The following is a 13,370-nucleotide window of genomic DNA, read 5'->3' as shown; positions in this document are numbered from 1 at the left end:
CAGCCTATTTCTCCTTCGTAACCAGCCTCAAGTAGTTGGAAATGTCTTCATTTTACATCTGGGATCACCAGCTCACACAAGCACCAAGTGGTAAACGGGTCCAACCTAGGTCTGCATACGTTCCCAATTCTAGGCCCTTTCCACTTTACCCCCCAGGCTCCTCTGCTGCCCCTCCCCATCAATAGTGCCCAGTACAGTCCTGAGAAGACAGGAAGTGTGAGAAAAGAAAAACTGACCGCTAGGGCCTTTTTATTACTATTATCTATTTTTTTTTTAGCTAACCTTCCTTTCCTAGCAAAAGATATTTTTGCTTTGTGACCAACCAAGTGTTGAATGTCTAAGCAATGAAATTCAGTTCAGGGCACACTGATTTTGAACAGAGGGTTAACACTAAAACTTTGATCTTAGCATTTAAATGCCAAGCACATCACTTTAATGGTGCCAGAAATGTGTTTACTATGAGGAAGAACATCAGAGAAGCAGCTGTTAGTAAGTACGTGTTCATTTTTCAAAACTTTCACCTGCTGTGAAGACTCAGTTACACATCCTCGTCCCCCTCCCTTCAACCACAGCCATACGTTCTTGAAAACACAGAGCCCAGTAGAAGAGAAGCGCTCACCCTACGCAGTATACGTCCGGGGCCTGGATACCATCACTGAGCCAGGGCCGGAGGCAGTCTTTGGGGGACTGTCCATTCACGTTGTACGTTCCCACAAAAAACCTGTCGCCAGAGACAATCAGTCGGTCACTCGGGAGGACTATGGACATGACGGGGAAAGCATTTTATGCTGATTCTGCCTGGTTTCGGCTCTCCCTGGAGTGGAATTTGGAGACATAAGAAATGTCACATCTAATCTGGACCAATGACGGGCACCAAGGGGTGACTTGCAGTCTGCTGTGATATTTGTTGCTTTTGTGATAACTTCAAATAGTTGAGACCCACCCTGCACATTCCTGCTTAGCTTTGACAGCCATTAGAGAGTCATAATCCACAAAATGACTGTTTTCTGTGTATCCCACTGAACTGGAAAAGAAAAAGTACCATGGCAACTGCTTTTGGAAGGAAAGCAACACCAGTGTTCCCCACAGCTCACGTTTATGTCCCTAGAAGTGACATTACTTTGTCATTTAGTCCCGATGCAAGCATTTAAAAAGATCTGGAAGAATCCTGCACCCTTTATTCATATAACTTTCAGTAAACCTGTCTAAAAAGATTACTAAACATTAACTCCATCTGACCGGTTTCAATTCAAAGGACTTTCTTCAAAGACCAAGAATGACCAAGGGGTACACAGAGGGAGATGCAAAAATCAGGATCTCTCTCCTTCTTCTGTGCTTGTGAATCTCCTCAAATATTTCTGCGGCTATTTGCGAGCTGTGCCACTCCCACTACGCCACACCTCCCACAGTGCCTGCCCAGAGAAGCCACCGAATAAATGCCTGCTAAGGAAGAATGAAAGGAATCACTCACTTAGAAAATGATGGGAGAGATTCTGTAGAGGATTTGCTTTCAAATCCAGGGTATGGGGGAAGCGCTTACATTTCGGAGAGCTGAGTGATCGGTTTGCTATGGAAACAGTCTAAGCCGGCTGGCTACCTGAAGCTCTGGATATAGGTATAATCCTCTTCTTTCTGCATTAGCTGTGATTTCACTATTGTATCTCGCAGTCCAAACTTCTGCACCGATAAAATATGAGCCTTGTCTGATACTGTGATGGTGGAGGAGCGAACCATGTCGGTTATTTCAGATTTGGATTTATTTTGTCTAGAAAAGCAACAGAAAAAAAAAGTTATTTTTAATCATATTTTGATGAGTCCTCCATGACAAAATACATGACTATAAAGCCAGGAGTTTCCACACACAAGCATCTGAATCACAGGAGACTACAAAGGCTAAAGTAAAACTTATTTGCTAAAATAACACTTTCTATGTAGAACAACCTTGTATGTTGTTGACTATATAGGACATTGGTCCAGAGATTCTTCTGATAATAATTTCATAGAATCTCAGACTAGAAGGAGACTTGGAAGATAATCTAATCTAATCACTTCATTTTTCTTTTCTTTTCTTTTTGGTAGGGGGGTGGTTAATTAGGTTGGTTTGTTTGTTTGTTTTAGAGGAGGTACTTATTTATTTATTTATTTTAGAGGAGGTACTGGGGACTGAACCCAGGACCCCATGCATGCCAAGCATGCACTCTACCACTTGAGCTATACCTCCTCCCCTTCATTTTCCAAATGAGAAAAGTAAGACCCAGCGTCATCAACGATTCACACAGCTGGAAGGTGGCAGAGTATGAATCAGAACTCCGTTCTGACAGTGCTCTTTCTGGATCCTGATTCTCATAACAAGACTATAAAACTATCTAGATCCTTTGACTTGATAATTCTACTGACTCTCTATTCTACGGGAATAATCTGAAATAAAAAGGCAATGAAAATTTGTATTTTATTATTTGTGTAGTTTTCATAGTCATACTAAAAATTATTCAAATGCCAACATTTAAAGTTAAGCAAAATTTCACATATTTACATGACAGAATCCTAATAGCCAAAAAACCTTTGTTGAAGATTACTTAATGAATTAAGATATACAAAACACCTTAAACAATTTCTGCCATCGAATAAATGCCACTTAAGTGTTTAATAATATATGCTCATGCACACACTAATTAAGGCTATGTAAAATGCATCTATGCATACCAAGAAGGCTCAAAACTGAATTGAGGATGATATCTGGCTACATTTGAAGTTCAGGCATTGGGGTGGGGGGTACAGCTCAGTGGTAGAGTGTGTGCTTAGCATGCACGAGGTCCTGGGTTCAATCACCAGTACCTCTATCAATGAAAAAAAAAAAAAGAAGAAAGAAGGAAAAGGAAAAAAAATAAAGTTAATGGATTGTTCATTGCTGTTTAAGTGCATAACTTAAATATTTACACAAATAAGAACGTTTTTATCTTGACCAGATGATTCTGGTTATGATCAGTAGGGGGCACTGCAGAACAGACTAAATACAACAGCAAATCACAAAAAAGGTATAAATAATGAACGGGAAAAACTTGTCAGAGTCAGGAAACTCCTACAAGAATGGGAGTGAGAAATCAAAATGTTTCTAATCTACATTTCTAAGGGAGGGTTAGACTGCCAGTTTCAAATCCTAGATCTGCCACTTGCTAGTTCTGGAGCTTGAGTAAGTTATATAATGTTTCTTCCTTGCCTGTTTCCTTAGTTGTAAAACAGAGAAAATAATGGTACCTACTTGTTTAGGTTAAAATAAGGTAATCCATGTAAGTGTGCGGTGCTTGGCACACACAGTAAATGTTCAGTAAAAGTCTAACATTTCTTAGGCCCACTACCCAGAGACGGTGTACACCAGGCACAGTAATGGTCTCAGTTCTATGGTGAGGAAAACTTTGGCCCTAAGGGGCACAAGTGAAGGGAGAGCTTCCTTACCTTGGGAGCAAGTTTTCTGGTTTATCCTGACCCCGGGAGCTTTGGTCCACAAGCAGACCTTTCCCATTTGGCTTCGAATCATCAAAGGAAGAACTACCTACGGGTGGGGGAAGGAATTAAAACATACTTACATACGCTTTAATGTACAGACCACAGCTTCTCAAATTGGAGTCTAGGAATTACTGGTGGTTCACATACTGCTTAAAAGCACAGGAAAGGTCACAGACCATTACAAAGACAGGGGGAATTAAGTATTTCATCCAGATGTCTTTACTTCTGAAAACATAACTCTCCCAGCTAATCTGACTCCCTTTTCTTAGAGGTGGAGTGCACCATAGAAAGAATAAAGCTAAGAAATCTGCAGGCCTAAATTCCATCACCAGCTCTGCTGTTTATTACTCTTTCGACTTTAGGCAAGTCACCTCACCTCTCCTGATCTCAGCAACTTGACCTGTCCTGCCTTCCTCACAGGTTTATCGTAGGGATCGCATAGTTGACCTGTGAGTAAGCGCTTTGAAAGCCACACAACATATTATACAATATAACGTAGTGATGTCTCACCATTTACTGCGAGTGAGCCTTCAATTCTGAGGAGGAAAAAGGCAAGGGTCAGAGAAGTAAAATCAGGAAGGGCCTAAGTGCTCGAGAGCATGAGAAGGGCTTGTCATTGTCAACCAATCGCCTAGAAAACAAGGAGCCCAAGGACTTGCAACCACGAAATATTTGGGGGAAGTCGCTAAACCAAGATAAGCCAGACAAGGAAAAGCAATCTGCCAACATGTTGCTTCTCTGCTCCTTAAGCCAAATCCCTTGTCAACAGGGAACCACATGAAGAGGCCACGAGAGATGCCGCTTCGATGCACAAGGTACAAGGAGCACTGGGGGTGTGAAACATCACTAAGGAATCCTGCTCTGAAGACTGTTACTAAACATGGATTTGCCAGCCATGCATTCACGGGAACCGGAGGGGAAAAAAAAACAACACTCTGGGGTTGAAAAAGTAAACAGTCATTTAACACGTGAAAGTAATTACGGTTCAATACTCCCAGCTCCGGTGTCACTCTACTAGCCTAGGTTATTGACAATTCCCTGGAATAACTACGAAAACCTCACCTGGTATCCCCACCTCCTCCCTCACCCCACCCTCTCTAATCCAATCCCTACACTGTGGCCAGAGGATTTTTTTGTTGGAAAAAGTAAATCTGATGACATGGCTTAAAAGCTTTTAACAGCTCCCCACTGGATAAACCCAAACCCCGTAATGGGGCTGCCAAGTCTCTTCCTACTCTGGACCCTGCCCACCTCTCCAGCCACAGCACTCACCACAGCCCCCTGGGGCGCACTCCCTCCTTGAATGCCATACTCTGAGCAGTTATACAAACAGCCTATCAGAAACCGACTTCCTTCTTCCTCCCTCTGCTTTAGGCGGCTAACCCCTACCCCTCCTGTGGCCGGGAGGAAAGCAAACTTTTTCTGGAAAGGGCCGGAGGGTAGATGTCCCAGGCTTTGCAGGCTATGTGGCCTCGGCCACATTTCAACTCTGCCATTACAGTGTAAGAGCAGCTGTAAGCGTGGCTGTATTCCAATAAAACTTTACAGTCACTGATATGTACATATCATGTCATTTTCATGTGTCACAAAACATTCTTCTCTTTTAATTCTTTTTGAACGTTTAAAAATGTAGAAACTATTCTGAGCTCATGTGCTGTACAAAAGCAGGCAGCAGGCTGGATTTGGCCCACGGGACTGTAGTTAGCCAACCCCTGGTGTAGGGCACATCTTAGAGGCCATTTCTTCCAAGAAGCCTTCTCTGACTCCTCCTAGACTGTTCAGAGGCAGGGACTTGGTCATCTTTATGCTATTTCCCAGGGACTGGGAACAGAACCTGGTGCACAGTAGGTCCTCAGTGTGTTAAATACAAGTATCAGGAGACATATATTGAAGTCTACTCTACCTTCATCGTCCTGTGTCACAAAGTTACTTCCTCTCTTGGCGTCTGACTTTCTTCATCTCTAAAGTAGAGACTTCAATATAAATATTTCATAGGGCTTTACAACATGCAAAGACAAACTTAGGGATAATGGTTAGATTTTGCTTCTGTGTGTCAATGCTTTCTGAGGACTCCTTCAGGACATCTCCTGGGGACAAGTGGTTTGTCCCTGTGAATTCAGCTTCTGTCCCAGAGTGTGCAGTAGAAAACCACCTTGCTAACCTGCACCTCATCAATGACCTCACCCTACATCTCTCCCTGGACTCAGTCCAGCAAGAACCGGAATATCTTCATTCATGACTTCATGTATGGAAACTTTAAGGCATAACTGGGGGGATTTCCAGCCACAGGGCAGTCTTCTCGGAATCTCATCTCCCCTGAATCTGGCACGGAAGCTGGCTATCAGCAGCTCTTTACCAAGTTCACCATCGCGCAGCCCCATGGTTCCCTCTCAGGGAAACTCATGGCTTCCTCCTCTCCTGCTTCCCTTCTTTGCCCTTTTTCCAACCTTGGGTTTCCAATCCTTTGTCTTCCAATCTAATGGGCGACACCTACTAGATTTTTTTCCCCCCTTTCTTCTCATGTTTGGTCACTGAGCCCTATAAATCTTCTCTCCTAAATATTTTTATACTGAGCTTCTCCCCTACCCCTACTGCCATGCCTTTGTTTAGGCCCTTAATATTTCTGGAAAGCACACTAAGTGATTCCCTGCCGCCATTCTCACCCCCTTCAGTGCATTCTGCCAACACCTAGAAGAAAACACAAATCTGAGCAGATCCTTCCTGTGCGTAAAACCCCTCAATAACTTCCACCACCTTTGCTGAAACCCAAACCTCTCCGTGTGACACACAAGGGCCTTCCTAGTTGGCCCCAGACTTCCTTTCCAGGCCCACTGTCCACCCCGTGTTCAAGTCCCTTCTCTCCCACCCCCAATCCAGTCACAAGGAAACCATTTATCTTTTTAAATATTGCCTCCTCATCCCACCCCTGATCCTGGGTGGAGTCTAATCACCCCTGAAGCCCACCCTCACAAGGCAAACTTCAGACTCATCCTTCAAGACTCAGCTCAGGAGTCATCTTCAAAAAAGCCCTCTCGGGGTATAGGGGTACAGCTCAGTGGTAGAGTGTGTGTTAAGCATGCACGAGGTCCTGGGTTCAATCCCCAGTACCTCCATTAACCAAAAAAAATAATTAAATAAATAAATTTTTTAAACAGATTAAAAAAAAAGGCTTCTCTGGCCCTAGCCCTCTCCCTCTCTTCTCACACACCCAGTGCTTACCTCTATCAAAGCATTTATCATAATGGAACTGTAATCGCGTTTAACTCTTTTTATCAACCGTTCCTCTTTAGCTAGACCAAGAAGAAGAGGAGACGGTGGGGGTGATGCTTTTTCTCTGTGGCCCCTGGCTTAACACAGTGTATGAAACACACCACGGGGCAGCAAACACACACTGAGCTAACAGCCTCAGGGCAGGGATGAAGCTCACGACCAACTTTCACTCCTGCAACTGAAACCACTTCCGGGTAAGCGCCTACCTTGTAGGTCAACCAGGGTGACAGGTGCAGCTTGATGGGGATGTACAGAAGTACAGAGTGTTCTATCTACTCTCCTGTGAATTCTGTGTGCTGCACTGCCCATCTTATAGAACCAAAACCCCTCTCAAATGCCTGGCTGCACAGACAACATGGACCCTGGAGGCTCCTTCCTTCCCCAAGCAGCAGCACAATCTAACACAGATCCACAACCCCTTCTCGGAAATCCCTGCAGCCAAGTGTATTTTGGAATCCAAAATGTGGGGCATTTTAGAAGGATAACACATAACCCAGGCCACCTGTTACACAGCACCACCACAGTCTGAGGCAACATCCAGAAATCAAACACTTTAGTATTTCCACAGTGCAACGTATGAGTGGTAACACTTGGAGGGATAAATAAAACCTATAAATAGTCTCAAGTCAGTTCAGGCTAGTCTTACTGCCAAATTGAGCTTGAGCCAAACTTACAAAAAAAATTTGTTTTTTCCATCTTCAGAGATTTTAGGACTTCAAGAATGCTGATAAAGGATTAAGGGTGGTAGTTAGGGGCATGGCCTGACATCTATATGCATCAGAAAGGATTGGAATGTATGTCTATGAACATAAATACCACGTCTATAAATTACACATATATGTACATATTTAGACACGTACATACACACACGGGAAAGTCTGGAATGTATACACTGAATGTCATTAGTAGGCATTACTCAGTGGTAGGGTTTCTTTTTGCTTATAGGTACTTTCCAAGTTAGCTAAAATAAGATGTATTAGCTAAAATAAGATATATATATATATACACACACACACATATATCACTATTACATAAAGCACTATATATAGTGCTTTATATTAGTTATATGTATTACATAGAATACAATATAACATATTGTGCTTTATACTATAGTTATATAATATAGTATATATTATAGTAAGATATATGTATACATCTCTTGCACAGGCTTTGGAGTCAGACTTCGGTTCCATTCCCGGCCCTGCTACTTACTAGCTACATGACCCTGAACACGTTATCTAACTTCTCAAAGCTTATGCTTCCTCAACTGAACAACTGTCTGCCTGATATGGTTGCTGTCTTCTTTTCCTATGGCTAATCGAGGCTACCCTTCACTCCATGGCCAAAAGGTGCTCTGGAAGCCAAACCAGACCTGTTGAAGGCCCAGACCTATAAAATGAACACAGGAGGCAAGGCCCCCATTTCAGTGTTTTGTAGCCAGGCCTGCCATTAACCTGGGGGCCGGGCTTTTTCAAAAACACAACCTCACACAAGGGAAAACAGCAAACCCGAACCAAAATCCAAGTACTCTGTTTCTTTTGAGAATTGCCCAAGAGGCGGTAATATTATTTCTTAATTCAACTGCTCCTTCTGTCTCCTCCTCTTGCTGTCTCTGCCGCCGCAGGTCCCCCAGTTATTTATAGGTACTCCCCAGGCTCCTGACCAGACAGGTGCTATCCACTAGGGGATGAAAATGTTCCACAACTGCACTGCCCGAAACAGCAGCCACAGGCTACATGTGAACAGCTAAAATGTGGCTAGAGTAAATGAGAAACTGATTTTTTAATCTTATTTACCGAAAGTAAATTCCAAGAGCTCTACATCTTGGTCTTTCTCTTCTGCAAGGATCATCAACCAGCACAGTCCATTCTAAACAGAGCTACCCAGCTCTGTGTGAGTTCAGTCCCTCCACCGTTCACTGGGCACTTCTACAAGATGCTCTGTGTCCCAGGGAGGGCGGCGTCCCAGGTAAAACTGTGCTTCAACTTCTGGGCCCTTGCCTGAGCTCTCCCTTCTGTCACCAGCACCACCATCTCCCCATCAGCCAAGTATGCCATCCTGCCATTAGCTCACCCCTCTCCGTGGGCCCCCAGAGCCAGTCAGGCACCCGTCTCTTCATGCTCACAGCTGCCTTCCTCCAGGCCATCCTCTCCTCACCTGCCACCTCAGGAGCCTCCCAGCTAAGAAAGCTTCCTACTTCCCCCTACCCAATTTACCAATTGTGTCTTTGGCCTTGGCCAGACTGAACTCTGATTTCATCTCTCCCTGCTCTAACCACTATTACACCACTGCCTGCAGGTGAAGGTAAACTGGTTGAACTGGCACAGGAGGCCCTTGGCACATTGGTCCCGCTCTCTCTCACCATCCACCACCCAAAGACAGCCGATTCGAAACAGACAGGTTCCCCATACCTGCCGCCCTCACTCCTGCCTCCATGTGAAGGAAGCCCCTCTGACTTTCTGCCCACCTCTCCTTGGAAGTCTATCCTCAACTCCTATGCCCTCCACCACCAAGGCCTCCCCAACCACACTCGTCCTCGGCAGTCATTTCTCTGAATTCCGAAGGCCTTCCTATCTGTGTAGCATGTCTGGCACTTTAAGAGAGATTTCTGTTGTCCTGGAAAAAGTCTTGGGCTCTGGACTAAAACAGACTTGGCAATTCTACTGGCTGGATCCGTAATCTCATATGAAACCCAGGCAAATTACTTCATTTACTTCCTCATTTGTAAAATAAGGATAAAACCACCAAACTTACAGAGAAGCCAAAAGGATCAACAAATGAACTTCTAAATGGGTCAAGAGCCTCACACAATGCCTGGTACACAGCAGCCACACAGGAACTGTTCATTCTCTTCCTAACCCCCACTGCTTGGACCATCATGACTGCCACGTCTCGAGCACCTCTAACAGTTGAGGATCATGCTAAGTGCTTCATGTGTTATGTCTGATTATTGACCTCATTTTACAAAGAAGGATACTGAGGTCCAGAGCACGTAGCAGACATGCCCAAGGACACAGAGCCAAGCCAGTAAATGGCACGGTTGACATTAAAACCCAGATCTGCTTGACTCCACAGTGCCCCCTTTTGCCAACATGAGCACAACATCTTCAATGAAACTATAAACTCTTAGGAGTACTCTACAGATGGAAGGATTAAGTCTGCTTCGATAATAAAGCCAAAGTTCCACCATAGTCCCCACAGGTTGTGTGGGTGTCTGGCTGTCACTAGTGGCTGGAGACCACGTCCTACCCTCCCTGAGCATCTACAAGACAGGTCTGGGAGGTGTTCCTTCCAATCTTCTCAGTCACTGGCCTTAGCATTCCATTAAAATTTGACACCCACACTAGAAGAACCTGCAAAACCATGTGAGCAAACCACCTGGCAATTCAAACTGGCAGGACTAATGTTTATCAGTGCTGTGTACACACCAGGGTGCCGTCCCGTGGCCTCTCTGACACGTACCACATACCAGCAAGAGATTCATTCAATTTACGGGGAGATAAACAAATCCAGTTCCAACTACCCAGAATCCAAGTCAGGCTGTGCTCATGATGACAATGATGACAATGATAGTAATACTATCATGAATAACATTAATAGCAAATGCCTAAGGCTTACTACATGCCGGCATGGCTTTAACCACTTTACATACACTTAATCATCACAACTCCTCCATGATTTAGGTGGGTTTTTTTTTTTTTTTTTTTGGTGGGGGGAGGTAATTAGGTTTATTTATTTATTTACCTATTTTTTAGAGGAGGTACTGGGGATTGAACTCAGGACCTTGTGCATGCTAAGAATGTGCTCTACCACTTGAGCTAAACCCTCCTCCCATAGGTGGTATTATTGTATTATCTCCACTTTACAGAATAGGAGATAAACACAGAGAGGTTGAGTGACTTACACAAGAACACATAGCTAACAAATGGCACAGCCAGGGAATCTGGATCAAGAGCCTGTGTTCTGAATCAAAAACTACATTAACTATCAGAAAAGTATGATGTTTAGAAAGCATTTCTGGCAGAGGAAGTCATTTGAGCACATAGACAGGGCATTATGGTAGGCTCAGAAATAAGTAATAATAAGTAGTATAAATAAGAAAAAATGAAAAAAAAGTTTTGCTTGAGAAGCATCAGCGGATACAAAAGAGGAGTGTTGGGGTCAGGGCTCAAGCATCAGATTCAAACAGATGGCCTGAGTTCTAGTCTCACTGTCACCGACCAGGTGAGTGATCACAGGTATGTAACCTACCCTCTCCGAGCCTCAAGTCTCTCCATCTGAAAAACAGACATCCTCTTACTTTTTCGAACTTTTGTGGCACAGCGTGAGGCTCACAGACCCACAGTATGTGCTTCATAAATGTTAGCTGCTAATAATAATACTAACTGTAATCCATTTTTATTTATCAATAAAGTTTTATTTTTTTATTAGTAATAGATTTTTATTATCTGTATTAAGGCCAAAATGTAAGACTTTGAATGCCATGTGGAGTATGGATTTGATGCTTAAGATAAAAGGGAGCTAAGTACATAGCACACACCAGGCAGGGAACTCTGGAGAGAGGCCCATAGCACAGGGCACCCAGCATCAAAAAGAGAAGAAAGAACCAGTGGCTCCTACTTCAGCCTGGCTCCCACCGCAAACAGTTCTGTTACTTTCTTAAAAATCAAATAACTGTGTTTCTTTGTCTCTTTTCTCTGTTTTCTTTTCTTTCTTTTTCTTTCTTTTCTTTCTTCCTTTTTCTTTTCTCCTTCCTTTTTCCTTCTTTCTCTTCCTTCCTTTTTTTTTTTTAAACATTTCCCATGATTTCACAGCTTAAAAAAAAATGTACGATAGATTTTAACAATTAAAATTAGCAGAGACACCTCTAAAAACACATCCCAGGCTCTGCCAACCTGTAAGCCTCGGAGTCAAAATCCAATTTGCCACCTGAGGTTAGCAAGGACTAAATCTGACCTGTTTAGCTTTCAAGGAGGAAGACCACTACCGAGCAATTACTTTTCAGCAACAGGCTGCAGTGGTTAACAGGCTACTGGAGAGACGTCTTGTCTTTTTCCCTCAGCTCTCCCTTCACTGGGTCTTCCGAGAACTGCCTGTGGTCTGGTGATAAAGCTGAGAGAGAAGTGGGCAAAAGCGAGACAGGAGGGGGGTGGGGGTGGACAGAGGTGAAGAGCCCGCTTAAAGAGGAAGGGGGCAGGCGTCCTTCAGGCGACAAGGCACTCAGGCGAGGAACAGTATGGGGCCTCTACAGTTCAAGGACCACAGACATTTTCTGAGCACCTCCTGATGTACGAGGCTTTAGGCTGGCATTCGGGGAGGTGAGAGGATGTAAAATGCTGAGGGCAGTAAGTACGAGCTTGTCAAAATGCATCTCAATAAACAGCCAACCCAGAGACACAAAAGCAGAGATAATTATTTACCCATAAATAATAAGCAGTCAGGTTTGAAGTCAGAGGAAATGAAGGTGAATCAGGGCAGAGAAGACTGGGGGAGGGGGCGGGGAGGAGGGGGCTGAGGCCAGGCCAAGCAGGACTTGAACACCACGCTCAAGAATCTGAACTTCATTCCACAGGCAACAGGGAGTGGCGCAGCATTTCAAGTCCACCAACAAAACAGCAGGGCGTGATACAAGTTCTGTCCTAAGGAGAGGCCCAAGGGACAGGGAGATTTCAGGGGAGGAAGACTTGCGAGGGGACCACAGCACTAGTGCAAGTAAGAGGACACCAACACGAACTGTGGGCATTTTTAGTTGTTGGGGTTTTTGGGGGGAGTGGGTAGATAATTAGGTTTGTTGGTTTGTTTTAATGGAGGTACTGGGGACTGAACCCAGGACTTTGTGCATGCTAAGCACGTGCTCTACCACTGAGCTAGACCCTCCCCTTCCCCCAACATGAACTCTGGGGCTTTAAATTTTTCATTTTCAAAAAAATTTTAAAACTACAGAAAAAGAATGGACAGAATTTGGTTATCAGACATAAGAGGAGAGGGAAGAGTTGATGACCAGGTTTTTTAATGATTACACTGACAAAAAAGAAACTGGAGGGAGGGAAGGCGTAAAGAAGAGAATGAATGTAGTTATTTGGAAGAAACTGGTGTAGGAAAGGCCGTGAAGAGGGCGGCCAGGTTCTAAGCTCTTGCAGGCAGGCATGCACAAGTCCTAAATGTGTTTCCCAGAGGACAGCACCCCAGAATAATTCAGCATTCCTTCAGTCCTCTGAGACCTACTAGAAGGCAAACACGCACTCCCATTTTACAGATGGAAGAGATGAAAGTCAAGAGGCACGTCCAGTAAGATACCAAGGAAAGGAAAATACAGATTCAAGTATCCAGGCCACTGAGACATACACTCTGCTCACACCCTCAGCATTCATATTTGGTCGCTTTAGTTCACATATGCACCACCGGTAAAGTCTGCAAATCCGTTGCAGCAGATTTTAAGCAGCAAAGAAGACACACAAGCCAGAGAGCTTCTGTGTTCCAATACTTTCTTTTCCCTAATAACATCCATGCCTCCCTCTTCCCAAACCTTCTGTCCCTGAGGACTTTCCGTGCAAAGCTCCCCTTCTGAGTGACTGTGGGTCACCTCTCTTGCTCTA

At 44.1% G+C, this 13,370-nt stretch overlaps 1 protein-coding gene across 7 annotated transcripts in view; it reads right to left on the bottom strand.

Moving 5' to 3' along the window:
- Nucleotides 1-13,370, bottom strand: part of INPP5B (inositol polyphosphate-5-phosphatase B) — a 40,268-nt gene that overhangs the window by 16,683 nt on the left and 10,215 nt on the right. For 4 of the 7 annotated variants that reach the window (XM_064493738.1, XM_064493740.1, XM_064493739.1 and 1 more), the window contains exons 8-10: nucleotides 3,454-3,546; nucleotides 1,598-1,765; nucleotides 620-721 (exon numbers count right to left, since the gene is read on the bottom strand). In XM_064493738.1, coding sequence (XP_064349808.1) covers nucleotides 620-721; nucleotides 1,598-1,765; nucleotides 3,454-3,546 — 363 coding nt within the window. Of the gene's footprint in view, nucleotides 1-619; nucleotides 722-1,597; nucleotides 1,766-3,453; nucleotides 3,551-13,370 lie in introns of all 7 variants that reach the window. The other 3 variants (XM_031464804.2, XM_031464808.2, XM_031464802.2) reach the window with 1 other exon arrangement.

Source organism: Camelus dromedarius, chromosome 14, assembly GCF_036321535.1.
Source record: "Camelus dromedarius isolate mCamDro1 chromosome 14, mCamDro1.pat, whole genome shotgun sequence".
NCBI classification, from domain to species: Eukaryota; Metazoa; Chordata; class Mammalia; order Artiodactyla; family Camelidae; genus Camelus; species Camelus dromedarius.
The sequence above is the reverse complement of the archived record's forward strand: the minus strand, read 5'-3'. Positions and strand labels throughout refer to the sequence as shown.